This window comes from Rattus rattus, chromosome 15 (genome assembly GCF_011064425.1).
Source record: "Rattus rattus isolate New Zealand chromosome 15, Rrattus_CSIRO_v1, whole genome shotgun sequence".
Lineage (NCBI taxonomy): Eukaryota > Metazoa > Chordata > Mammalia > Rodentia > Muridae > Rattus > Rattus rattus.
Window position 1 is genome coordinate 30,779,940 of NC_046168.1, and position 26,408 is coordinate 30,806,347.

Genomic DNA, 26,408 nt, shown 5'->3' on the forward strand with positions numbered 1-26,408 from the left:
AGAGCCGTCAGTGCCCACCCGATCCCTTAGAGCCGTCAGTGCCCACCCCGGTCCCTTAGAGCCGTCAGTGCCCACCCGATCCCTTAGAGCCGTCAGTGCCCACCCCGATCCCTTAGAGCCGTCAGTGCCCACCCCGGTCCCTTAGAGCCGTCAGTGCCCACCCCGGTCCCTTAGAGCCGTCAGGCCATCCTCTGTGCTCCGCTGTCATACTCCGGGCATTTCTACTCTTCTTCAACTCTAGATCTGTGACCATGCTAAATTGGACCTTAGTCTGAAAGTCCAACTATGATCAGGTAACATTTAGCTAAAATAAATGGCTATATTATATTAAAATATTAAGCTTATATATGTAATAATTAAGTATAATTAGATTAGATAAAGATTTTAATTTCTAATTGTGCTCACAAAACTACAAATTATCTTATAATCTTTTACCATGCATATAATTTTAAATATCTTATAAGCTTGAAATTAAGTGATTTTTAAATAAAATTGAATTGAAAGGAAAAAACCCAACTGTAAGATTCTTTTAAATCCTTGCACTCTGTAATAAATAAAATTCAGCTGCCAAATTTGAAGGGGGGAGGTGCATGTTTATCTTTTCTAGGTATCTTAGCGCCCCCTAGTGTCCTATGCTTGAAGTCAGCATGACAATTCTTTCAGTGATCTGTGTGGCATTTGTTCCTGTCTTTATTTTTCAGAGGCATTTATAATTTTAGAATCTTTATAACTTTTGTAAATTGCTTAAAATAGTGACATAATAAGTATAGTAAATATTTGGATTGTGACACTGGCCTTCATTTTTACTGGAATTCAATAAATCTAAAATAATGCTTTTCATGTACTGTCCCTTCGGAGTTGTATATCCTGACAGAGTGATATGTGACCTGAAGTATACGTAGGGGTTCCCCTGTGCCTGAGGTGTGTCTCATACCTCCAAAAATCGACTGTGTTGTTTCACTGCTCGGTAACCAGCTGTCCGTACACAGACAGGCGCATTGCCTTTTGTTCTTGGGAAGCAGCTGAGGTGCAGATCAGCACTAAGGAGCTCTGTACTGTGGGTCACTCCTGTGGAAGGAAGGCTGAGGTGTCGGGAGTGGACGGAAGCTGGGTCAGCCGCTGTGGGGAGCATTGGGGGAGAGCAGCGCCTTACAGCTCCTACTGCTAGGTACTGGAGACACCCGCTCTGGAGGTGGGACCGCTCTGGAGGCGGGACCGCTCTGGAGACGTAAAGGCAAGCCATGCTCGGTAACTGCTGCTGCTGAAGCCTGGCTCCTAGCCACTCCCCAAACCTGCAGTCAGAATTCTCATTCCTTCAGGGGACTTTGGCAGTGATCAAAGCTTCTCCCACAACCCACCCTCGTGTAGCTTAGCTGAGGTTTACTTCTTCATCCATCTGTAGGGGCAGCAACTTCAGGGCGCCTGTGCTCCTCTCCCAGGAGGAGCGTCTGTGGGAAGGCTGCTGGACCGTGGTTACTCTGGATGTATAACGGAAGCAGCTCCTGTGGCCTGGTGTCCATTCTGGATTTTTTACCTTTCCTGACAGGTTTCCTGGGGAGTGACTCTGGCTCTCAGTCCTGGGTACCCTTCTGTTCACTGCCCTTGCCTGCTTGCGCTCATTGGACAAGATCATGTATCATGATGTATGCCTGTAATCGTCTCCCTGAGGAAGCAGAGGCAGGGTCAGGGATCGGAGGTCGGTTAGGAGTGCATAGGAAGTCTGCCTCGATCAACAAATGGATAAACACGTAGCGCATGAGGGCTTGAGGCTGCCGGAGCTTTTGTACAGTGTCTGTTAGCCATCTCCTCTAGGTCTCTGTTCTTTCTGATGGTCAGGCTCAACATTTATGGTGACTTTCTGTACCTGCTGGTTCTTGACACTGTAATTCGTGTGTGTATGTGTGTGTGTTTGCACACAGAGTCACACATGCTAGCTAGGGGTTCTGGACTGTGTTTCTAGATACCTTTTAATTTTTTCCCATTTATTTATTTGTATGTGTTTGAGAGGCACGTGTACCTCAGCCCTCAGCACACATGGACAAGTCAGGGACAACTTGCAGAAGTGGCTTTCTCTTTCTACCATGAGTGGGACTCAGGTCATCAGGCTTGGCTAAAATACCATCCTGTCAGCCTGCTCTTTGCTTTTGAAGAAATATCCTGGCATTACTCACGGGTCTGAGAAAAAAAATGACTGGTATGGCAAGGCCCCTTCCTTCTTCCTAAGATTGACCCCAGCTCTTCTAGATCTGTTGCTCAACGATACTCTAGTTGATAGGGTAGACTGCTGTGAGGCCCCACAGATGCTCAGTGGATGAGGGGAGCTGTAATCGTATACTGCTGTCTGTGTGAGTGCAGGCTGCCCGTGATCTTTTTCCTGATTGGGATAGGAAAGAATAGGTTTTCCATATCAGCTGCCGTGCACCATGTGTTATGTATCCCTTTCTCCAGCAAGTAGCACGTGAGGCCGAGTGGCTGTCATCGAGCCTCTTGTATTTGGTTGGGTTTGCGGAAGTCCCCTGTGTTCTCTGCTTGGCATTTGGTGTCCATGGTTGTGGTGGACAGGTGAATGGTGTGGAAATGTGATAGGAAGTGTCATCAGTGCACCCCTCACGTGACTCTTCGCCTCTCCACAATGTCAGTGTCTGATGGCTGTTGTTCATGAACTGCTGTGTGACAGGACTTTTCCTGGGGAGACAAAGCACACAGGTCCTCCTGCTCCAGACAGGGAACCCACCACAGACTAAAATACTCAGATCACCAAATTCCAATTTGACAAAACAAGGAAATTTAATGGGGTTCCTGAGAGAAGCAGAAATGACTCAAAACAGCTCCATCACCAAAGCCCACTCTAGCATGGGTGACAGCTCACAAAGCTGGACATCTGCACACAGCGTGCAGGCTGCAGGCAGCTCGACAGGTCAGGAGAGTATCCTTTCTAAGTGACTGGTCTAAACCTGTTCCAGGCAGTTCGGCTAATACCTGCTGCTTCTAGGAAGCTGGTCTGCTCTGCGTCCTCTTTGCAGTCCAACAGGGACCCGGCTTTTGTTCTTTACTCTGGGAGAGTGAATTCATGGGCCGAGTGAATCTGGTCAGTTTTAGGGACTTATCTGAGGCCCTGATGTCGCAGGCACTAATGTGAGTTCTTTACTTTCCTGTTTAAAGAGCTTCCTGCAGGATGGAATGCTTTAACCTTGGAGGAAGCTGTTAGCCACCAAGTGCTGGTCAGACGCAGAGCCTTGAGCGTGCTGCACAGGGGTCTGCACAGCGACAGGTCCCCGCCCTTTCTCTTGGGCTGTAAACATGCTACTAACTCTGCCATTCTTGTCTGCACAGGGGATGGCTTCTGGCTTGCCCTGGCTAGAGGCTGGAAGAAGGCAGCTTTAAGGCCATGGAAGCAGTCTGCTCCACTTTTACTCAGAGGGACAGGAGAAGGCCGCCTGGTTGTTTGTGGACCTAGTGGACACACTGTGAGCCCAACTAGGTTGGGGTGCTACTTCTTTTCTTTGAACAAAGGGTCCTAATGACACTTCTTGTCTGTCAGCCCGGACCTTATGTAAGACCGGGTGCTGTGTTTGATGGTTCTTCTTTTCTAAGAATACAGTTACTTCAGAAAGTGACCGTTTTGGGAACAGCTTAGGAATAGTGTAAGCTTTTAACATAGATTTTGGCTTCTCCTTTAGTGAATAGTTGATTAAATAGTCCAAAGGTGGCTTGGTTCCAGAAGCTGGCTTAGGTAGTATTGTGTTGTACACTCCAGCTTCTAACCATGGCACATTGGTTTTCTTTGATAGCAATTGAGCCGTTCTGAGACAGTCCTCAGAGTGTGGACAAGCGATGACCCCAGTATGAAATGGCAAGATGCCCCAGGTGCTACAGACTAAAGTAACTGAGCATGGTAGATTGGATAAAGTACGAGAGGCTAGAAAATGTATGAGGTAATCATGTCTCAAGAGTCCTGAAGGAGGGAATTGTGGGTATGAAGTGTACAAGCCTCACTGAGGACCTCACTAATGAGTATTCACTCTGTGGTCTGGACCTTTGTGAGAGACTGCTGCATGTGAGCTCACTGATTGCAATGGGGAGCAGTGTTCCAAGCATTTGTGGTTGGATCTGACCAAGAGGATGACGTTATGGTCCCGCAGCGGGGTCAGAGAGTCAAGGCTGGGAGGACTGAGAGTTAGCAACAGACGAGCCTTTCTGAGGCACTAAGTGGAGATGGCAGCAGGTAACCTCGAGGCACACATTCGTCATGGACTTCTTTATCTTACTGTGTTTGGTGCTGCTGGAATCAACCCTCGAGCCTCACACACCCTGGGCAATAACTTCCATTGAACCATACCCCAGTCCCACCACGCCCTTTTGCCCGCAGCAGGCTCTTCATCCTGAACCTGCCACAGTTGAGCTGCCCTCCTGATTTCCTATGCTCCCAGCTGGGCAAAATGTCACCTGTCATCCATTGCTCCTTCTTACAGTTGTGAGTGACACAGTCTAGTTTTCTAATCGAGGTGGGCTCTGATTAAGCATTATCTGAGTCAGTCAGTATTTAATGTTCTTTAATTCTTCCTTAGGTGTGTTGATGTACACATATGTATTTGAAATGCCATCTAATATTAAGATGCTTTATAATGAAAAACTGGTGACCCTCTAACTGTCCCTTGTGGTTCATATCAAGAACAAATTCTTTTTTAGCTCCTCAGGTGAAATACTTTTTTGTTGTTGTTGTTGTTATATTACTGATTCTTGTGTTTCTTCTTAAATGTTAGATTTCTATTTATTTGTTTCTGGCAGATAAGCATTTTTTTTTAACAATTTATGTATATGAATGTTCTGCTGTCTGTGGAGGTCAGAAGAGGGCATTAGATCCCCTGCAGTTACACAGTTGTAAGCCAGCCCATGGGTGCTGTGAACCCAAACCTCACAGAGCAACAGGTGCTCTAAACTGCTGAGGCGTCTCCAGCCGCAGATAAGCAGCCCAAGTGTATTTTAGAGTCTGACGTGTATTCACTGTATCTTGGTCATATCGATTCCCAGCCCCTCTCACATTTCCTTTGCATCTCCCAACACAGTCGCCACCGACTTCCTTCTCCTCCCTGTCCCCATCATCTCCTCTACATCACCATGCCCTCCATCATTATCATCATCACCACCACCATCACCACCACCATCTTTTCCTCCTCCTCCCCCCCCTCCTCCTCCTCCAAGAAACCCACCGATTTCAAGAACTGCTGCCTGTCTAAGCATGGCTGACCAACCAGCATCTATACTCCTGAGGAAAAATACCTCTCCTTTCCTCAGCACGGTTTTTCCTTTCATTTCTCCCTCCCTTAATCCCTGCTTAGGCCTCCTTACTGTCTTAATCTCTTAATCTAATCTGTAACTGGACTTTAGTTAAATACATTGTTCTGACCACACCAGATTTAGCTGAAGAGAGTCCTATATATGTTTTCTTTATTACATAGTTCATTTTGTTGGACTTAATGCTTTCTTGAATATTCTTCATTATTTCCATTTATCATTAGAATCTTTGTAAGCACTTCAGATTTCTCTCTGCCATTTCTATCTCTAACTGTATGTCCTGTATAATGGCCCCCTCTTAGGCGATCCTTCCCATTTTCTGTCCTCTTGTCCTCTGCTTGTCAGTCTGTGGCTGCAGTTATGTTGTCCTGGGAAGCCTGCCTACCATTGTCCTGGGTGGAGTTTACATTTCCTGGGTCTCCAATTGTCTTAAGCACAGTCATTCAGGGAAAGGCTGCCTGGCATATCAGCTTTAAAGAATTCCCATATTAGAAAATAACTTTTACCGTTTTGCTTGAATGATAGTTTGAGAATCACCTGTTGGGATCTGGAAGGCTTTGGTCACTGTCTTTTAGCTTTTGGTGGTGGGGACAAGTCTCCAGTTGTGATTCGTGTTAATTCCTGCACCGTCTAATCACTGAAAGTGTTGCAGATGAAGGTACAATGGGGAGGAACCTAAATAGTAGGGACTCACATTGCAGTATTCTTCCCATGTGAAAGTGCAGTCAGGTAGCACAGCTAGGGATTTTGTCTTGTTCTGAGTGTGGCTCAGACTGTTATCATCTGGTATGAGAGCCAGAAAATTCCGGAATCATGTTAGAGGAAGCAAAAATGGTACAAGAACAATAGCGTCTCTCTTAGGAGATTCCTGAGGTTCTCACAGAATACTTGTGCCTGTCCCCTTGGCTTGAACACTCACCTGACCATACTTGCTGAATGGTCGCTGGGACATGGACCTTCAGGTTTAGGTAGCCCATGCTCAGCTGAACATGCTGCTGGCCGTGAGCATCTTCCCTCGACATAAATCCCAAGGCTGCTCACCCTCAGGCTTCACGGCTGTGTTAGTTTTGCTGCTGAGATCATCATTAAGATTTGGTGGAGAACTCGGCATAGCCTAGCTATCTTCTTTGCTCAGGGCAGCATGAGACTGAATTCAGAGCGTTAGCTGGCCTGTTCTTCTGGGGCTTAGAGCCGCTTGGAAGCCCATTCGGTTGTTGGCAGAGCTCACTGAAGTCACGGACTTGGTCCCTGCTTGTGAGGATTGTTTAAAATGTATAGACCATGCTCAGGCTTAGCTCCATGGAGACGACTTTTCCAGGAAATACCCAGCTCCCTCCTCTAACCTTGTCTCAGTCTCATACCGAATCCTAGGCTGGCCTGGAACTTACCAGTAGCTCAGGATGGCCCTGAACCCATGGCAGTCCTGCCTCACTGTCCCCTCACCATCACCAGTGCGGTGACTCTATCCAGCCCTTCAGAGGACTGAGAAGGTTCTGTCCACAGCACAGTCTCCACTACTAAAGTCAGTGCTGGCTCTCAGACCCAATTACAGAAGAGAAATCAACCCTGTGTCCCGTTCTAACTTGAGCAGAACTTGGCTGTTGATTGTCACTGTGGCATGAACTTGGTTGAGTTTATGCTGTGCAGAGGGCCACACTTTTGCACCTGTCTGTGTAACACATTTATCAGTGTCTTGCCGAGGTACCATAGTTTTAGACAGAGCTGGGATAGTTGATGCCTCACAGAGTTCTGTGAGTGTTTACTTAGTAAGTGCAGATAGCGGACCTGAGCTGCAGAAGTGAGCTAATTATTCTCCCAGTTCCAGCTCTGTGGCGGGTTTCATTGTAAATAGTGATTGAATTAATAAAAATACATTCCATAGTGAAAGCATAAAATCCAACGTGAAGCTCTACAATTTCCAAATGCCTATTCTAATTGTGTAAAAATTCATTGACTTTTATACCCCTTGGGTCTGGTTAACTTTTGTGTGTCATTTTTTTTAAAATTTACAATCTACTTTAAGATAAAGTTTTAAAAATCAATATGGTAATACTTTTAGCAGTACCATTCATAACAGACAAAACAGTCATCATCGGTTTCTAACGTGTGGTGCACTCTCCGGCAGTGGAAAAGCCTTTCAGCAACAGGAATGGCGCACTGGCGCATACCCAAGTAGAACCGTGACAGAAAGGAACCATAGCATACGGCCAAGCACTGTATGTTTCTTTCACTGAAATGTTCAGGAGGGGAGTTCTTAGAGACCGAATGTGGCTGAGTGGTTGCTAGGGGATGCAGAGAAAGGATAAGTGATTGGACAAGGTTTCCTGAGGGTGACGAAATGTTCTAATATTTGGTAGTGTGTATGACAGCACAATTCTGTGAGCATCCATACTAAAGGCCAAAGAATCCTGTGCATTTACAGGGTAAGATCTGTGCTATGTGAATTACTCTGTAGGAAATTTTTCTGAAGCAACATGGGTGTGAAAACCTTTCCTTCACCTGGAATGAATTGAGTGATGGTGACAGCATCATAGGGATCAGTGATGACTGACAGTGGGTCACAGGGTGGGGTCAGGGCAACTGGGGACACGAGGACAACTGTGTTAGTTTTCCTGGGACCTTGACTGTACAGTCCCTGCCTTTACTGGGCATTCACTGAGACACAAGACCAGAACGAAGACTTGGTCTTCTGACTTGTTAGACAAGTTGCTAAAGTGCTTTCTTGGCCAGAAATATGTGAGGGAAGCATTTTGTTCATGAATAAATGTTCAAAAGTAGTTACTGTTCAGACCTAGGGAGAAAAGTGGACAGCGTCCCTCCCTCGACTGAGGGAAGGGGACACTGAGAATGGGTAGCAGAGGGCTGAGGAGGGTAAGAAGGTGGAGTGGGGGCAGGTGCAAGGTGAGAGGCTGCACTCTACTTTACACAGTGCAGGGACCGGTGAGAGGCTGCACTCTACTTTACACAGTGCAGGGACCGAGCCTGCTTCGAGCAGGACTCTCCACTCATTTCAGCTTCCCTGGCACCTCTTCCAGTCTGGCTCTCCATGCCATCGTTTAGCTGCGTCTCTGGGATGTGGCTGTGCTTTGTTAAGTCTCAGGGTTTCTGTTTTCATGTTTTGCAGTCTGACAAGCTGAGCACTTCTCTGGGAGGAGTCAGCGTGCTCTGCCTCCTGCTGCTTCTCTGGCTGCTTTGATGGTTCTTCCCTTAGAGGCCTTTCTCCGTGTTTTTCTTAACTTTCTCTTTTCTCTGGAAATGTTCCACCTCAACCAATCCGTCTGCTCTTCTGGCTTCATTTGATCTTCCTAGGGGATTATTTTAGAACCTGTGATTCCGCCCCATGTTTCCCTTCAGGCCTCCAGGTCCTCCTGTCAGCTGCCTTGCTGCTTCAGGTCTCTGATGTCTGCATCTACAGAGGGACTTGAGGCGCCACACACTGAAGGCCTGTGCAGTGCCTGTGTCAGAGCAGTTACTTCACTGTGCGCTCCTCTTGCCTTCTATACTCCAGAGGAGGAATGCACTCATTGCTTTTTATCTAAGCTTCATCCCTCGGGCATTTTCCTGGCCTTTTGGACTTTACACTTTGACCTTTAGACTGGGGTTGTCCCAGTGAGCATCAAGATCTCCCTTTCAATTTTGTCAGAGCCTTGTCTTTGTGAGGTTTTTGTAGCACCTTCCCCAACCCCTAATTACAGGGTAGATTTCCGTTTTCCCTTCAGTATTTGCTGTCTAGGAATGCTTTCTCGGTAGGGCCTTTTACAGTGTGAATACATGAGGAAACTTGGGGAGGTACTGAAAGGCTCTCAGTTAGGGAAATGTAAGTGTGGCTGGTGTTTCTTCAAGTCCAGGGATACATCAGGACTAGAGGAAGACTTCCAGATCTTGAGACCTGAGGGAGATGATGTATCTGCAGTGTTACAGAAGGCAGGTAGCCTTGGATGGGTCCGAGAGCAGCAGAGTTGGGCTTACAGGAAGTTCTCAGCCGTAAGCAGAGTTACTCTGCAACGCCCCTGAAAACACAAGCCACGTCGTCTACTGAGACGCCTGGGCGCCTCAGTGATGTCAGTGGGGTAGATGTGGACACCGGCCCCTGAGGGTGCCTCCTCAGTGATGTCAGTAGGGTAGATGTGGACACCGGCCCCTGAGGGTGCCTCCTCAGTGATGTCAGTGGGGTAGATGTGGACACCGGCCCCTGAGGGTGCCTCCTGGAGTTCTGATTTTGACTCTGGATAACACATCCGTATTTTAATGCTAGTTCTTTTTTCTGAGAGCCTGTTTTCTACACCTGAGGTGGCTAAGTTTAGGAAGCCCTGTTTTAGGAAGTCCGGTGAGGGGCGTCTCAGATTGTTCTAGTGCTATCTCATCCGTTTTATTTATTTTAAAAATGATCAGTTTTGGTCTTTGAGAGAAGATGTTAGTATGGAGCTCAGATTGGTCTTGAACTCATCATGATCCTTTTTCTTCAGCTTTCTCACTGCTAGGTTTACAAGCATATGCTGCCATACTCTCCTCTTTGCATTTTAAAATTGGACTTTTTGTTGTTAGTTGTCAGGTCTTTTTTTTTTTTTTGTATGTTAGTGTAAAAGTCTCTTACCAAATACATGATTTGTAATTTTTTTTTCTGAGACAGGGTTTTTCTGTGTAGCCTTGGCTGTCCTGGAATTTAACTTTATAGATCAGGCTGGCCTCAACTTCAGAGTTCTGCTTGCCTCTGCCTCTCAGGTGTGCACCACCATCACCACAATTTTGCTAAGTAATTTTTACCAGGCTCTGGGTTCTTCATTTTCTCACATGAAATATTTTCATGAAACATTACCTCTAAAATGATGCAAAATACTGGTGTCCTTAAAAAAAATTCCTTTAGTAAAACACTAGTAGTTTTCCTAACTGTTTCCCTGTGTATCTCCTGTGGCCTTATCTTCTGGAAAAAGCAAGGGAAGAGGATTGTTTGAGGCCAGCCTGGGCTACATAGGAAGGCCCAAGCCTACTGGGAGGAGCTTGGTCTGGAAAGAAATAGGCTGAGATGTTTGTGGTTATCATATAGTAACTAAGATAGTAGACTTAGTTTTGTTATAGCTTAAACATTATTTAAGCATTTCTACTGTATAAATACTTAAAAATAATGTAGATTTTATGGCCTTACAGGAAGGAGGAAAAGTCTAGGGTGGTGTGACAGGACCTCACTTTGTGTGTTTCAGGCTGAATGTGGCCACCCTCCCTGGGAGCAGGGATCCTAGGGCATGGCCATGTGTCTGTCGCTGGGCCCTCCATGTCACTGCCTAAGGTTGTGTGGTGTTCCAGTGCTGCTGGACTTGTGTATTGCTCTAAAAGTTAACCATGCAGAGTAAACATGACTAGTATTTTCTTCCTGAATATTGACTTCTAACAGCGTGATTCGCCCTATCACTCTGTCCATTTTAGAAAATATTTAAAATATTGAAATTAGTTTATACATTCTTATTTTCATCGGGCCTTATAAAAATGAATGAATGTACTGAACTCTCTCTAAACTTACTTATTCTCCTGTTATGTGTGTGAATGTTTCGCCGGTGTGCATTAATGTATACCATGTTCATGCCTGTTGGAGCAGAGATTGCAGATGGCTGTGAGCCATCCTGTAGATGCTGGGACGTGAATCTGGTCCTCTCTACAAGCAGCAAGTTCTCTTAACAGCTGATCTGTCTCCTTAGCCCCTAGATCATTTACTTTTAAAAGTCAACTAAAAAATTGTCTATATATTCATTCTGGGTTAGGAGTTGTTTAAGCAATTATAAGTTGTTAGCAGAATTTGTAGGCATAATTGATTTGATAAGATGCTTACATATATTTTTCTAATTTAGAAATTATAGTAATCACTAATTCGAAAAAGGATTGTCGTATAATAAAGCCGTAGCTTAATAACAACTTAATAATTCCTCTGTTGTTTAGGAGCTAGTAATGCTTCTTTTAGAATACAACGCTGACACTACAGTCGTAAATGGAAATGGACAGACAGCAAAAGAAGCCACCCATGACAAAGAAATCAGACAAATGCTTGAAGGTAAGCACAGTGCTTTCTTTTATTATTGCTAAGGCCACAGGTGCTTAAACACACTTTTGTGGCATCGATGTGGATGACGGCAAACCCCTCTGTTGCTGATGTCATCATAGAGTCATATCTTAGGTGTCGTTTTGTCCCCTCACTCTGATTGTCACTTGTGGCACAGTAGCAGACAGAAGCAGCCTAGGGAAGGGAAGATGTCCTTTGCTCTCAGTGTGAAAGGCTAAAATCCAGTATGGCAGGAAGGCGTGGCAGGTGGCTCCGTGGTGCTGGGAGCACATGATGGGATTGTTCTTTTACTGTGGAGGCACAGGAAGCAGAGACAGGGCCAGAAGTAGGTCTGGGTTATGAAACTCAAGGCCCATTTCACCTATCCATTTGCTTTGCAAGGTCCCACCTCTCAAATGTTCGTGGCCCCCAAAACACAGACAGCAGCTGGGGACCAAATGTTCAGATACGAGAGACTGGGGGAACATTTCACATCCAAGCTGTAGCATTTACTTTATGACTATTAAAATCTTCACTTATAAAAGAACATAGCAGGTTAAAAATACATTTTCAGTGCATAACAAAATGAGAAGTAGAAAATTCAGACACAAGGCAGCCTGGCTTAGATAAGCTGCTGCAGTGAGATAATGAGAGACAGGAGAAGGCAGGGACACTGCTGTCTGGACTTGTGCATTAGTCTGTCCACACAGCAGATTTCTGTCTTACTTCAGCTTCCACAGGACCCCACTGTGCTGTAATACCAACACTCAGTTCTTGATGGATTGGTTTAATTGCTATGAACACCAGAGATTTAATTGCATTTAAGAAGATGTATGAGCCTTTGATAGTACGGAGAAAATTCTCCACTACAGTTTAAAACAAAACCACTCCCCTGCTTAGGTAATAGGATTAGCCTTTGAATGGCCCAGGCTTTGCTGTAAGGCTAGACCAGGTAACTTCTACTTTACACATAAGGTCTGAATATAACAGCTGTGCCTTCACACATATCCTGTTCCTCTTTTTTGCAATTCAGAGAAGGGTGATACAACTTTGTATTTAAGGGTGTTAACTTTGTAACTGTAGTTGTTAGTAATTTTATTCATGTGAAACCCACTGTCTTGCTTGTAACAATTTTCTAATCAATTGAAATCTTCTTGCTTATTCTGTAGTTCTAAAAATAGTGACTGTTAGGTACCTATATTAGAGAATCGTTATCAATACATACTGCACATATTGGTGGGTTTGGAGTGCACTAGTCACATCCAGCTACCTTCTTCTCGCTGATCTTTGGGGTGACCTTTTTGTCCCACGTCTATAGATCAGTGCTTTCCCTTGAACTCACAGATTTCACTGAGTAACCAGATCCTCACTTACCTTCTCCCAGGCATTGTAGCAGCATAAGGGCTTGTGGCTCATACTGGCTTTGGCCTTTGCTCTTTAACACATTGTGAGGTAACTGTTTCTGATCCTGTCCTGTCATTCTACTTCTCATGGGAACCCAGGACTGAGCTTTTCCTGATACACTGAAAGTTGGGTTAGTCTGACAGGTGGACATTTAATAGGGCGATTGCAAAGACATGCTCTAAGGCCCCTCCGAAAACCAAGCTGTGAAGGCAAAGGCTTAGAGACTTCACAGGTAATGTCGTTTGTCAGCTCCTGTGCTCCTAGCCTGAGGAATAGAGGATAGAGGCTTAATTGAGTGATTCTTTTCTGATGAGATCACCTTTCCCAGATATAATGCCACTTGTAGACATCATTAAGTCGCCATTTGCTGACTCCAGATGTGCTGGGGACAGTTCACCATGATGGTAGGCAGACCAGAAGCCAAACAACCAGATAGCATGCAGAGACAGGAACTAGAGATATGCATAAGGAATCCACACCTAAGTATCTAAAGTGATGGTGTTTAGAGAGACGGTCTTAGCTAATGGGCTGGGTACAGCAGAGTGTATCTTTGGGCCCTCTGCCGGGTCCAAGGGGCGAGTTGCCTGGAAACATGCAGCGAGTTTCCCATGACAAAGGGTGTTCTGTGTTCTGTCAGGCTCTAGTGAGGACTAGCTCTCTCTCTCTCTCTCTCTCTCTCTCTCTCTCTCTCTCTCTCTCTCTCTCTCTCTCTCTGTGTCTTTCTGATTCGTAGACTATAGAAAGGTTTAGGAGTAATTACACGAATACTTGTGTGCCTTTTGCCTTTTGCTTAGATTATGCATATAAACATCTTGCCTCTAGTTTATCTTTTAAATATTATTTGATGCTGAGTTGGTTCTGATTGTTGTTGTTGAACCACGAGAAAGACATTTGCATACCGAGTGACATCATTGCCTCTGAACACTTGAGGTGTTTCCACAGTAGCTTGTCCCACAGAATCAGCTAAGGAAGGCTGTGGGGGCTCACAGAAACTGAAACGGCAAACATGGATCCTGTGTGGTTCTGACCTAGGCCTTCTGTTATGGTTGTGTACAACACTGTAGTAGGATCTTGGTGCTCTTGTGGGACTCCTAACAGTGGGAGTAGGGGTGTCTTTGACTCTTTTGGCTTTGCTTGGGACCCTTCCCATCATACTGGGTTGCTCTGTGCAGCCTTCACATGAGGATCTTTGCATCGTCTTCCTGTACCACCATGGTGGTGGTGCTCCTCCTCCTCCTCCTCCTCCTCCTCCTCCTCCAGTGGAGAATTGGATCTCCGGGAGAAGGAGATGGGAGAGGGACCAGGAGGAATTGGAGGGAAGGGAAACTACATTCAGGATGTACTGTGTGAAGTAATAACAATAATAAACAAATGGGTGTTTTCATATAGAATCACAGTGAAACCCCACACTCTCTTTGGGTTTTTGCTTTCAGAATCTTAAAATCCTAGAACTGTGAACTCTAAAATACAAGGATACCCAAATGCCTTTTATGAGTGGAGTTTACAGGTTGCCTACCATATACCTTTAAAGTGTACAGAAATTATTTTATTATGAGCTATTTATATAGGTCCATTTTCAGACATACAATTTTTTAAAAAAATTTTCCTCCCATTCTGGAAGCTGCCTTTTTACTTAAAAAGTTCAGTTTGATTGGACATGTCGTTGTTTGATTGATGAGTACCCATTGCTCTGCTTCCCACCCTCCTTTGTTCTTCTGTTTTTGCTATTCCTAGTCTAATGTCACAGAGATATTCCGTCTTAAGAGTCTTGGCTCTTATAAGCCTGCACGCCACTTTGAGTTAAAGTTGCATTGCTCTGAGAGGTCCTTTCCTGTAAGAACCAGTTGTCCCAGTACTTTTGCGTAGAATCTTCCTCTGTCCTCTGGACGGCACTGATAGCCCCGTGGGAAGATCAGTCTAATTGTCTCTACAGTGTGCATGGTACCCACGCAGTGTGATGCTGTGTAAGCAGACGTGTCATACTCCGGAAGCACTGGCCAGGACGGGGCTCAGGACGGGTCTCAGAACAGGCTCTTCGTATTCTGTTCCGTTTAAACCTGAGATAGAACCCATGAGCGCCAAAGGCTGACTCTGTGATAATCAACATCAGAAAATACGGCCCTAATAGACAGATTGAGGGGCTGCAGAGACGTCTCAGCGGCTAAGAGCATTGCTGTTCTTACAGAAGACCCAAGTCCATCCCAGCACCCACATGGTATAGGCATGTGTGTGTGTGTGTGTGTGTGTGTGTGTGTGTGTGTGTGTGTGTGTGCATATTGCAGGTAAAACACTCATGCATGAATAATTACTGTACACACTGAACATCCCCAACTGGAATCGGTGTGGCTCCACATTCCAAAGCTTCTGAAGGCCATGATGCCTAAAAAGTGAAGGGCCTTTGAGTATTTCTAATTTTGGATTAGGAAAACTTTATTGGTAAAGTTTGCAAATATTCCAAAATCTAGAAAACAAAACAAACACACAAAAATCTCTGAAAATTTAAACCCCAAAAGTTTACAATTTTTTTTAAAACTCAAAACACTTTATTTAAATTCAGGAATTTTGGATGAGGATTACTCAGCCTTTTGTAATATATTGTACATTTCATATACATATTTTATCAGCTGCCCACGTGACATCTCCCAATCTAGATCTAATGCATAATCTCACACCGTGCTTGTCGTCTCCCAGTCACTGTTGTTCGAGACGCCATGCCAGCTCTGCTTTATGTAATGCCTGTTCTGAAGAGGAGTGGCTATGACTAAGGAAGGGAATGTGGCCTCAAGTTTGCAGCCTGCTTGGTCTTTCTTTATAGTGAGTTCCAGGCCTGCAGAGCGCCACAGTGAGACTTGTACCTCAGCAACCGTGTGTGTATGAGGAGGGGTTGTTGGAAAGACAGGTGTGCCTGTCAGTTGAATGCTCTCCAGTGTGCGTTTTTGGTCCATGTGGTTACATATAGGACATGTAATGGGTGGAGCACTAAGTCGGTGAGCTCGTCTCTTGGGTTACTGCATGGTATCAGAAAACACATGAGTAATTTGTACTCTTATGGACACAGTGGACACAGACTAACCTTGACATCAAAAGTTCATAATTCTCTATGCTAAACCTTTTTTTTTTTTAAAGATTTATTTATTTTTTATATGTGAGATTGCTGCCACTTTCTTGAGAAGCACCAGAAGAGGGTATCAGATCTCATTACAGATGGTTGTGAGCCACCATGTGGTTGCTGAGAATTGAACTCAGGACCTCTGGAAGAGCAGTCAGTGCTCTTAACCTCTGAGCCACCTCTCCAGTCCCTATGCTAAGTCTTATAATGAATAAATTCCTAGTGTCTTTAAATCGAACTCCCAAATCTAACCGTATTTGAGTTTCGGTTCAAACATTTGTCTTTTTCTACACTGTGATCAACTTATTCTTTGTGTTTTTTTTTTTTTAAGTATTTACTTTTATTTATGAGTCCGTGTGTGTGTGTGTGTGTGTGTGTGTGTGTGTGCATAATGTGTTTCATGTGTGTATGGTGGGTACCTATAGAAGCCAGAAGAGTGTCAGATGGCCTGGAGCTGGAGTTAATAGGTGGCTGTGCTGTGCACCGTGAGTGCTGGGAGCTCAGTTCAGGTCCTCTGATGTCTTTGTTGAATTTTTCAGGCTCTCACAGCTGGCTGTAGAGCAGTAGTTCTCAACCTGTGGGTTGCACCTCCCCAGCCCACCCCAGTGGTCATAAATCATATCCTGCATTTCAGATATTTACATTAAGATTCATAACAGTAGCAAATGACAGCTATGAAGTAGCAATGGAATAATTTTGTGGTTGGGGGCCACACAACTGTATTAAAGGGTCACAACATTAGGAAGGTTGAGAGCCACTGCCATAGATTAAGATGTATTTTTTCCTCTTGCAGCTGTGGAAAGGACTCAACAAAGAAAGCTTGAAGAATTGCTTCTAGGAGCAGCTAGAGAAGGAAGAACAGCTGAAGTGTCAGCTCTGGTAACAAGAAGCATTATTTCTTTCTATGTTAGGAGGGTTTTCCTCGTAAATGTTCGTAATTTGGTGTCTGTGGGAGAGAACCTCTTACCGTCACCCTAGAAGAAGTGTGACTATACACATGCACACGAGCGCCTGGCAGCTCAGTGTGGGAATGATTTAGGTTTGTTTATGTGCTGATGATTGAGAATCCAGTTTTTCATAGGAATTAGTTAAGGTAAACAAAATTAACTTTTTTTCAAATTAAGCCCATTTAAAATTAAAAAAAAATGACAGAATCCAGGCAAGGAGGAAGTTTTCCCCATTCTGATAAACAATAAACTCTGAGAGAATATTGTCCTTCTGACGTACCAAGACGAGGCAGTGTTTGCATCAAGGACTTAGGGCAAGCAAGCAGGCTGGCAGCTTTGCCTACTTCTCCGTTCTTTCCATTTCCTGCACGGCCTCGTTAAATAGGAAACTAAATTTGTTCTGAATTCAAGACCGAGGCATTGCCATTTGCTTTAAAGTTATTTTAGCTCACTTGAAAGCATTTCTTTGGTTTCTAAGTATAGTACCTGCAACATTTACATTTTTTTGAGATGGAGACGGTATAGAGATTGCTAAAGCAGTAAGGAGGGAAGGACACATTCGGCAGAGCCTTGACATTTATGCTTCTAGCATCTCGGGTTTAGCTCTTCTCGGGACTGTTGGTTGGTGTTGGTTGGTCGGTGACAGTTTTGCTGTCACGAGTGTGAAATGCAAGACTGTGGGGATGAGCAGGTCAGTGACCTCTTACTGTGAGGCGTTGGTGGGCAGCACAGCTGCTGTGTTTGGTGCCAGGACACAGACCTCAGATCTCATACCTGCCGAGGACAAGCATGGGTCGGCTGCAGAGTGCACCATAGGTGCAGGGTCTGCGAACCTGCCATTTCTGCATACTGTGAGGGGAAGCCTGTCCTTGGTGTATAATCACATTGCCTTCCTGTGTTAGCTCAGCAGGCCCAATCCTCCTGATGTGAACTGCTCAGATCAGTTAGGAAATACTCCCTTGCACTGTGCAGCCTACCGGGCCCACAAGCAGTGTGTCTTAAAGCTTCTGAGAAGCGGAGCTGACCCCAGCCTGAAGAACAAGAACGGTGAGCATGTGATGAGAGTCATCCTTGGGCGTTTGACTCCAAAAATGAGATCAGCATTGCGCAAATTATTTTGTTTGGTATCCAGTCTTTGTTAAGTTGGGTGGTCTCCTGTTTACATAAGGACATTCACAAAAGTAAAAGAATGACACTTTCTTCTCTTTTAAGACTTAACTAGTAACTCACCCCATACTCCAAATGATACCAGTGTATACCAGTGTTGAGAAAGAGTGTTGTGATGGTTTCCTACCATCAAGGAAAGATAGCTGTAATCGGTTGTTGTTGTTCGTAGCAGTTATATGCTCTGAGGTTGCCATCAGTACAGAATTAGAGCTTGCTGAAGCACTGTTATAAGAGAACCCAGGACTAGATTATCAGGACCCTCTTGTCATGGCCTTTTCATTATTTGTACAGCCTTGCTTTATGAGTGCTACTGTTTAAGGTTACCTTCTGTGATATGTGGTGCTGATCCATTAACGTAGGTCATGGCAGTGGGGCCTTAGTCTAAGTGCAGCATCTTTAACTTAGGGTTTCTCTCTAAGGCTCATCATAAGCCTGCCTTAAGAACACTGGCCGGCATTTCAGCATAGTTCTTTGGGGCCACTTTATATGAGAAAGTCAAAAGCAAACCACACTGAGACATGACCCTAAGTACACTGTAATAGGGACACTTGGCCATTGCCCAGACAACAGGAGAAAGCCAACTTTTAGCTTGTAGAGCAATCTGGGGAAGTTAGCGTTGGGTGACCCAAAGGTTTTACTGCTTTGGAAATATCTATGAGTATCCAAAAAATTGTCTCATAGTTGACTTTGTGGTTAGACATCCTTTTTTAGCAGTAGGCAGATTTGCTGTGTACTGAAGCATTCTTAAGGATGATATAAAAAACTGCTAACCTTTAGAATGCTTTATATGCGTTTGTGCTTCTCTTCTGGGCATCCAGTTGCTGCCCTGAATACTGCCGTGCATGCATAACTGCACATGACATTGAAGGTGTTAGACTCCTAGAAACAGTACTGACGGGATTAAATGGAAATTTCCTTCTGTGCAAATTAATTTGAAGAGAGGTGGTATTATTGTCCATTAAGGGGCAAAGATGTTTCATGCATTTTCAAATACCCCATTATTCCAGTCATTTTATTTTGTTTTGTTTTAATAACACACACACACACACACACACACACACACACACACACACACACACACACGCTCGCACGCATGCACGCACACATTTTTCTTTTGAAATTGCTGGTTACAAGTTCATGTAGGTAGGAAGCCTGCTCATTTACTTCTGAATGTGATTTATTGAGCTCTTCCTGAGTGCCTGCCCTGCAGACATTGAGTCCAGAGATGCGGCTGAGATTTTATCCAGTTGGCAGCAGCCTCAGAACTTATTTTTGACATATTTTGAATTTTATGACAGAAATCCTACTACCATTTTCCCTCTGCTGGAAGGATAGTTTCTCAAAAGTGCCCTGTAGATCCTTGGGGATAACAGAATTGGCAGAGTGTTGTCTTTCTAGGTGCTGTGTGGAAAGACTGAGCTGATGACTGAGTTCTCAGTGAACATTTTAAAAGGGTTTTTCTCCTCACTCAAGAAGCAGATGTCAGCAGTTCCTGCTTCCCACGTCAGCAGTTCTGTTACTCTGCCTCAGAACGAGTCAAGCTCATGGTCTTTTCTCTACATAAAAACTATGGCCTTTCCATTCCACAGAGCATACCATTCCCTTGATAAGTATTTCATTATATTAATACAAGATTAAGATTCCATAAACAACTGTGTCATAGGTGTGTAATTCTGAGTATATTAAGGACGACTTAATTATGCCCTTCAAATTATAACTGTATGGTGTGTGGTTTAAATTAGAATTATATGGCATATGAGTTTCTATGTTGGTAGAGCTGATAAAAACCTGAAGCACTATAATAGGATCAGTTAGTTAGATTGTAATTTCTCAAAGTTTAAACTTAAACACTTCCACAGAATTTGAACACCAGTCAAATCATATTGCTTCTTGTCTTAAGACCTTCCAGAGGCTTCCCATCGAGTCACTTACGGTTGCTCACAGACGTCTGGCTCTGTGTGCACTGCCTCCAGGGCTCTCACCCTGTCTCATTTCTCTCTTGGGGCCTTTGCATTAGCTGTTCCCTGAGTCTTCACAAGATCCTGTCCAGTAACCATCCCTCCTCAGCGAGGTCACCTAGCACCAGTCTCTGACTTTCTACCTGAAGTGGTAGCTATTGTCTATTAAATATGTCATCAATTATGTTAGCATACCATGGTTTATTACCTGTTACATCTTTTTTAGTATGAATTTATTACTGTGTCCTGTGTTGTTCATTATAAATCGCTGGTGCTTTATAATAGTGATCGGCACATAACAGACTGCGTGAGAAGAAATAGAAATAAATGTGACTAATACATACCAGGGTTTTGGTTTTTTTTTTTAAAGAATTGAGCAATCATATTGGAGAGATGGCTCAGCTGTTAAGAGGACTGGCTGCTTCTTCAGGGGTCTTGAGTTCAATTCCCAGCAACCACATGGGATGGTAACTCACAACCACCTGTAATGGGATTCGATGTCTCTTCTGGTGTCTGAAGACAGCTACACTGTACTCACATACATAAAATAAATAAATTCTAAAAAAAAAAGAATTGAATAGTTAACAAGTCAATGTAAGGCTTAAAGAACTTGACTATGAGATAAGACATCTGTATTGTTTTAAACTCGTGAGCTTGTGGTAATTTGTTCCACCAGTCATTCATGGTTCAACTGTCTGTGTGGTCATGTGACCTGGACAGAGTTGTTCTGAGACAATCAGGTTTTCTGACTGACTGGCTTCCCTAAAAGGAGGCCTTCAAGAACCAAGAGGGCAACTTCTGGCAGGTGATTTTGTTTTTATTTTCTGCTGGTGGGGAGGAGTTTTTGAAAGCACAAAGGAGCATTATATGCTACAGTTGTAGTAAATTTTGCTGTGTGGTTGACATAGTGACATTTTTCCTTGTACTTTTACACAGATCAGAAACCTCTTGACCTTGCCCATGGCGCTGAAATGAAACATATCCTTGTTGGTAATAAGGTGTGTATTGGTGGACTAAACCTTACAGTTCTGAGTTTCTAAGGTCTGTGTTGACAGATTGAACTGCTAGATTTCTGATTTCCTAAAGCAGTAAGTCTTTTGAAAAGGATTGAATGAGTGCTTCAGCTCTGTGGATGCATCTTTAACGAAATGTGTTTCCAGCAGGTTGTCCACAAAGCCCTGAAACGCTTTGAAGGCCCTCTCTGGAAGGTAGGAGGGGCCCTCTCTGGATGGTAGAGGCTGGAAGGGATTCTTAATGCTTTGTTTCTGGTCTTTGTTTTTCTTTTCCCATTTTTTTCAGACTTATAGAATGTCCCTGACTGACCATGATTTACGAGTTTTTCCCTTTTTAGTGCCATATAAAGGTGTGTACTTGGGAGCACCTGTACTCTAATTTGGAATTTTTATCTTTTCTTGCCTTATGCTACTGGGCAGTGCTGGTGAGCTGCAGTTCCCAGTCAGCCCTGTGGCCATGAGGGCAGCAACCAAGACTGCACGGCTCTGGGCTGCTATCATGCATTGCATAATGTTTTTCGTGTTTTAGCCTCCCTCCCTCCCTCCCCCCAGTGTACATTGCCAGGCATGTGCAGGCTCAGAAAACTCTCTTCCACCAAGCTAGACCCAAAGCCTAGCTTGTGTTTGTGGATCTTAGTGTTGTTCTAAAAGCCCGTCCACGTACGTTCTTGGGACACTACGGTTTATTATGGAACATGCTTCCTTATGAGATGGTTTTGTTCAGTTGTAGCTCAGGTAAATGCGAGTGTTGTGAGCTAAGCTGTGATGCTGCATACCTTAAGTACTAAATGCTTGCTCGGCTCATTATTCTGAGTGTCTCTGAGACTTGAATGCAAGGCCTCTGTGTGCTAGGTTTCATGTCTACCACACAGCTGCATCCTCAGCCCTTAAATGAATATTTTTAGTTATAATATTTTCAAGTCATGAGGACCTTATTGGGCTCTCACAGGCTGACATCTCTATAGATAATTGACATCTCGTGTGTTTCAAAGGCCTCTGTGTTGTATCAATCACTTCATTTAAGCTGATTATACTTTAAGGTGTGCAAGTTTTAACAGAGAGGGGCAGAGGAAAGTTTTTTCTCATTAAGTCATAATCGCAGTATCATTTTGTTATAAACATCACGTTATTGAAGGCTCCATGGAACGTTACTTCATGAATTGTCCTAGGAAGGACGTTCACTGCTGTAAACGTTTCTGTGTGCTTTAGAATTTAGTCATTTTCTAGAATAAATCATGGTAGTACTTACTACAATTTGCATCCATAAGTAGTCCCTGTATGAACTTTTTGTATGTATGTTATATAAGTGAATTTAAGTTAACTCTCTTTAGACATTCAATCAAGCTTTGAGGCAGTTGTGTTTAAAGCCAAGAACTGCGTTTTCTGTAGACAACCCTGCAGAGAACTGTTAGAGCTGTAAACTATGCCCTTACCAGTGTGGCTTTGTGCTTTGTGTTCCGACACCCTGTAGAGAGGGCTATGTTGCATTTAATATCTGAGCTCAAATTTCTTATGGCTTATTGTTCAGTCCTCCTGTCTGGGTAGAAGTCTCAAACATGTCTATTTAAACTTAACTACTTTTCCTTAGTTATATATTTAAATCCAGACACATCAGCATAGAAATTTTTTTTTTTTCATTTTCCTTTAGAGTTCAAGATTTTTTGGCTGGAAGTTATTCTGGGTAGTGTTAGAACACGGCGTCCTTTCCTGGTACAGGAAGCAGTGAGTATCACCCAAGCCTTACTAACTTTTAGAATAACATTTAAAATAGTAGAGTCTTCATTTAGGTCTTTTTCTTTGCCTTGATTTAATTTTTGTTTTGAAGGCCTGATGCAGTCCATAATTCTTACCGCCAAGGATGCAAACACCTGACTCAAGCGGTGTGCACGGTAAGGAGATGTGTGTTTGTGAAGATTGTGAAGTCCGTGCTGCAGTGGGTTGGTTGTCCTAACCGTTGCAGACTCTGGAGACTCCATGGGAAACGGGGTTTTCATCTGTGAGAGCAATTAAGTTAAAGATTCTGTTTGTGCATGTGCAGGCCTGCACGCCACACACAGAGTCAACTTGTTTCTTTCCACTTGTGTTTGGAACAGTCGAGCTAAAACAATCTAGACAGCTGTCACCACTGGAGGTACACTAGTGTCTTTTCCATGGGTAAATCTGGAAGCTTCTCTGGGAGTACAATAAAACTTAAAGCCTTTGTGACAATCAGTCCCAGCTGTTTCATTTTACCCTCTAAGAGGCTGAGATGTCTCTGTTTACTGCTTGGGCTAATGTGGAGCCCAGGCAATCTAAGTGCAGTAGGGTTGTCTGTACTGTAGCAGCCCATCTGCCCTCAGGTGCGTGTGTCTTGCTCTCCACCTCAGTGTGCTCTGCACAGCCGTACTCCCCTGTGAGAGGTTACAGGCTGAGTAAACTGTCCGTCAGTTCAGAACACACTGCGACCAAGGTGGGCCATTCGCAGGCCCTTTCTTTTGCCCTCACTGGACACAAAAGACTGAGGCTCTGCCATGCTCACCCTGCCCTTCCTGTCTGCTGCCTGTGCTCCCCTCCTCCTGCCCTTGGTTCTGCTCTACACTACGGCTCTATCGCAATCTTTTTATTAGTTTACTTCATATAAAGTAAACTTGTTAGTTTCTCCCACTTCATTTTTAAAACTGTAGCTTCTGTGGAGTTGATTAGGTCCTGCTGGTATACCTCCCCTGTTTTATAATTTGTAATTTCTTATGCAGTGGTCTGCTTACAGCTTTATCTGTGAGTTGTATCAGCACAGCATAAGGAGACCCATTGAATAGCCACATGAATCAAGCCATGTTCAATTTCTTCTTTCATAGAGTAGACACCTAGATTGATTGAGGTTTTTATTTATATGAGTACACTATTGCTGTCTTCGTACACACCAGAAGAGGGCACTGGATCCCATTACAGATGGTTGTGAGCCACCATGTGGTTGCTAGGAATTGAACTCAGGTCCTCTGGAAGAGCAATCAACGCTCTTAACCACTGAGCCATCTCTCCAGCCCCCTGATTAAAATTTTTTTAATATAGGTATTCCTATCCTTAACCTTTAAAAAATTACAATAAAATATTTATAATATATAGAACTTAACAGTAACTATTTTACACAGTATGGTTCAGTGACATTAAGTACACTTAATTATTGTGCTAGTTTGAATAGCATGCAGTCCCAGAAGTCTTTTCCTCTCCCGATGGTTAGGTACTCTGTTGGATTCAGGCCCCTCACCCTCAGCATGTACCATCCAGCCACTTTCTGTCTTGCTGAAGTTGACCACTCCAGGTTCCATACATAGGTGGAGTCATGCTTGTCTTTTCGACTTAGCACAGTGCCCTCCTGATTCATTTGGGTCTTAGCATGCCACCACATTTCCTTTTTCAGGGTCCTATGCCTCATATACCCACGACACGCCACGTTTTCTTTATTCATCCTTACTTGGCTGTCAGTGGACTTTATAGTTCTTCAGAGTTACTGACTGCTGTGCACTGTATCTGCCCGTGTGATGAGCATGTGTAGAAAGTACTTTGCAGATATATGCCTAAAAACAGGCCTGCTGGCGTATACTGTGGTTCCAGTTTTAGGGTCTGGAGGGTTCTCCGCTCACCCACGCTGCCTGTTGTTCTTTGTGTTGTGGTCGTCTTCGGGTGTGGTCCTCAGCACAGTTGGGATCTGCCTTGCCCTGTCTTAGTGAGGTGTGGTCTTTTTAGGTGCAGTTGGTGAAGGAACGTCTACTAAGCCCTTTTCCCTGTCCTTCAGGTCAGTGGATGGTTTTTGTTGTAAGTGTTCTTCCTGTACTCTGGGTATTTGCGCACACAACGGTTTGATGGTTTCTCCACTCTGAATGCCCCTCTTCATCTGGATGACAGTGCTCTCTGACGTACCAAGGGCTTAGATTTTGATCCAGTGTAATCTTCCTGGTTACCTTGGTCACTCCTGCAGTGGCGCCTTGTCTAGGACAGCACTGCAGGTACACTGTCAGTTTCTCTCCCTTTCATGAACGTCATAGATCATGTTTTAACGTTTTGAGTTGGTATACGTAGCGTTAACTTTTGTACGTGGTGTGAGGTACAGACTCAGCCTCATTCTTCTGCAGTGTACGAAGGCAGTGGATACCCAGCTGCACTCACACCGAGCTTTGGAGTTTGTCCCCTTGTCCATGACTAAGTGGTCTTGGCGTACTCTGCTGAAATCACTTGACCGTTTGCGAGGCCTTGGTTCTTTCCTTGACTCGTGCACCTGCTGGCATCACACAGTTTTCTTCACTGTGGCTTCGCAGAGTGTTTTAAACTGAAGAAGCTTGCTCAGTGCTTACAAGATTGTCCTGGCTATGTGAACTGTCGAACGTCCATGCTGACTTTATAGTGGGACACAGCTCATGTATTTGTGTATGCTGTTATTTGGTTTGTTTTCATTGTACAGTGGTTTCTGATTCTTTTTCCTCCTCCCCCACCTCTTCCTCTTCTTCCTTCCTCCTCCTTCTGTTCTTCCTCCTCTTCTTCCTCCATCTCTTCCTCTTCTTCCTTCCTCCTTCTTTTCCTCCTCCTCCTCCTCCTCCTCCTCCATCTCTTCCTCCTCTTCCTCGTCCTCCTCTCTCCCCACCTCGCCCTTCTTCTCTCATATCCTATGCACCGTGTGCCCTTCTTTGGGCTTTTACAATCCTGTTTACTCTTCTACAGGGTTTCCTGAACTTTGATGATAGTGGTTGGGGATTGACGGTGGTGGTGACAACACAGATGTTCTCTTTATGGCTAAACATTAGACTGCCATGTACCCTCATTACTTTGACCATTTTTGCCCTCAGCAAAGAGGAAACGTCTTTTCTTCCAGAGATGGTAGCAACAGTAATCTGTGAATAAACACAGTTGTTTAGGAAGTAATTGGATGGGCACATCATCTTCACTTAGCAAAATGACAGCAATATCTTCCCTGTGAGGGAATACCTTGCCTATGAAATCCCCAGACATTATATTTTTACTGTGTTCACAGTGCCAGATGAGAATTCCCTCCTGTGGGTCAGGGTTAAGATCCAGTCAGAGGGTAGTTGTTATCCTTGTAATAGGCTTTCGACTACTGTGCCTTTGAGAGCACCTTGTCTGACCTGTCAGTGGTACTGCGTTGGGTCTTCAAGGGTAAGGGCAGCTTGCTGATTCCTCCCCAACAGCCTCATAGCACCTTTCAGCAGGAGCGCTGCCCATAAGGGCGAATGCTTTATGCAGCTTAGGCTGGTCTTGAACTCACTGTGTAGGGGAGGGAAGGCGACCTTGAGTTCTCTATGTTCCAAGTGCTACTATTGCAGGCATATACCACCATGTGTGGCATTAAAACAACAACAACAACAACAACAACAACAACTGCAAACTAAAACAACAACAAAACAACAAAAAAGCCCAAACTTTAGTTGCTTGGATTTAATTTGTTTTCTCACACTTTGATGGCATTTTGTTTGGGTACTAGGATTGGACCTGGACCTC

At 44.2% G+C, this 26,408-nt stretch overlaps 1 protein-coding gene across 2 annotated transcripts in view; it reads left to right on the forward strand.

Moving 5' to 3' along the window:
• The window catches only part of Osbpl1a (oxysterol binding protein like 1A), a 186,910-nt gene that overhangs the window by 17,389 nt on the left and 143,113 nt on the right, over positions 1–26,408 (forward strand). The window contains exons 5-11 of one of the 2 annotated variants that reach the window (XM_032886004.1): positions 11,224–11,335; positions 16,630–16,715; positions 17,686–17,830; positions 20,845–20,906; positions 21,069–21,116; positions 22,570–22,643; positions 22,747–22,810. In XM_032886004.1, the coding sequence (XP_032741895.1) occupies positions 11,224–11,335; positions 16,630–16,715; positions 17,686–17,830; positions 20,845–20,906; positions 21,069–21,116; positions 22,570–22,643; positions 22,747–22,810 (591 nt within the window). The remainder of the gene's footprint in view (positions 1–11,223; positions 11,336–16,629; positions 16,716–17,685; positions 17,831–20,844; positions 20,907–21,068; positions 21,117–22,569; positions 22,644–22,746; positions 22,811–26,408) is intronic. The other variant, XM_032886005.1, reaches the window with a different exon arrangement.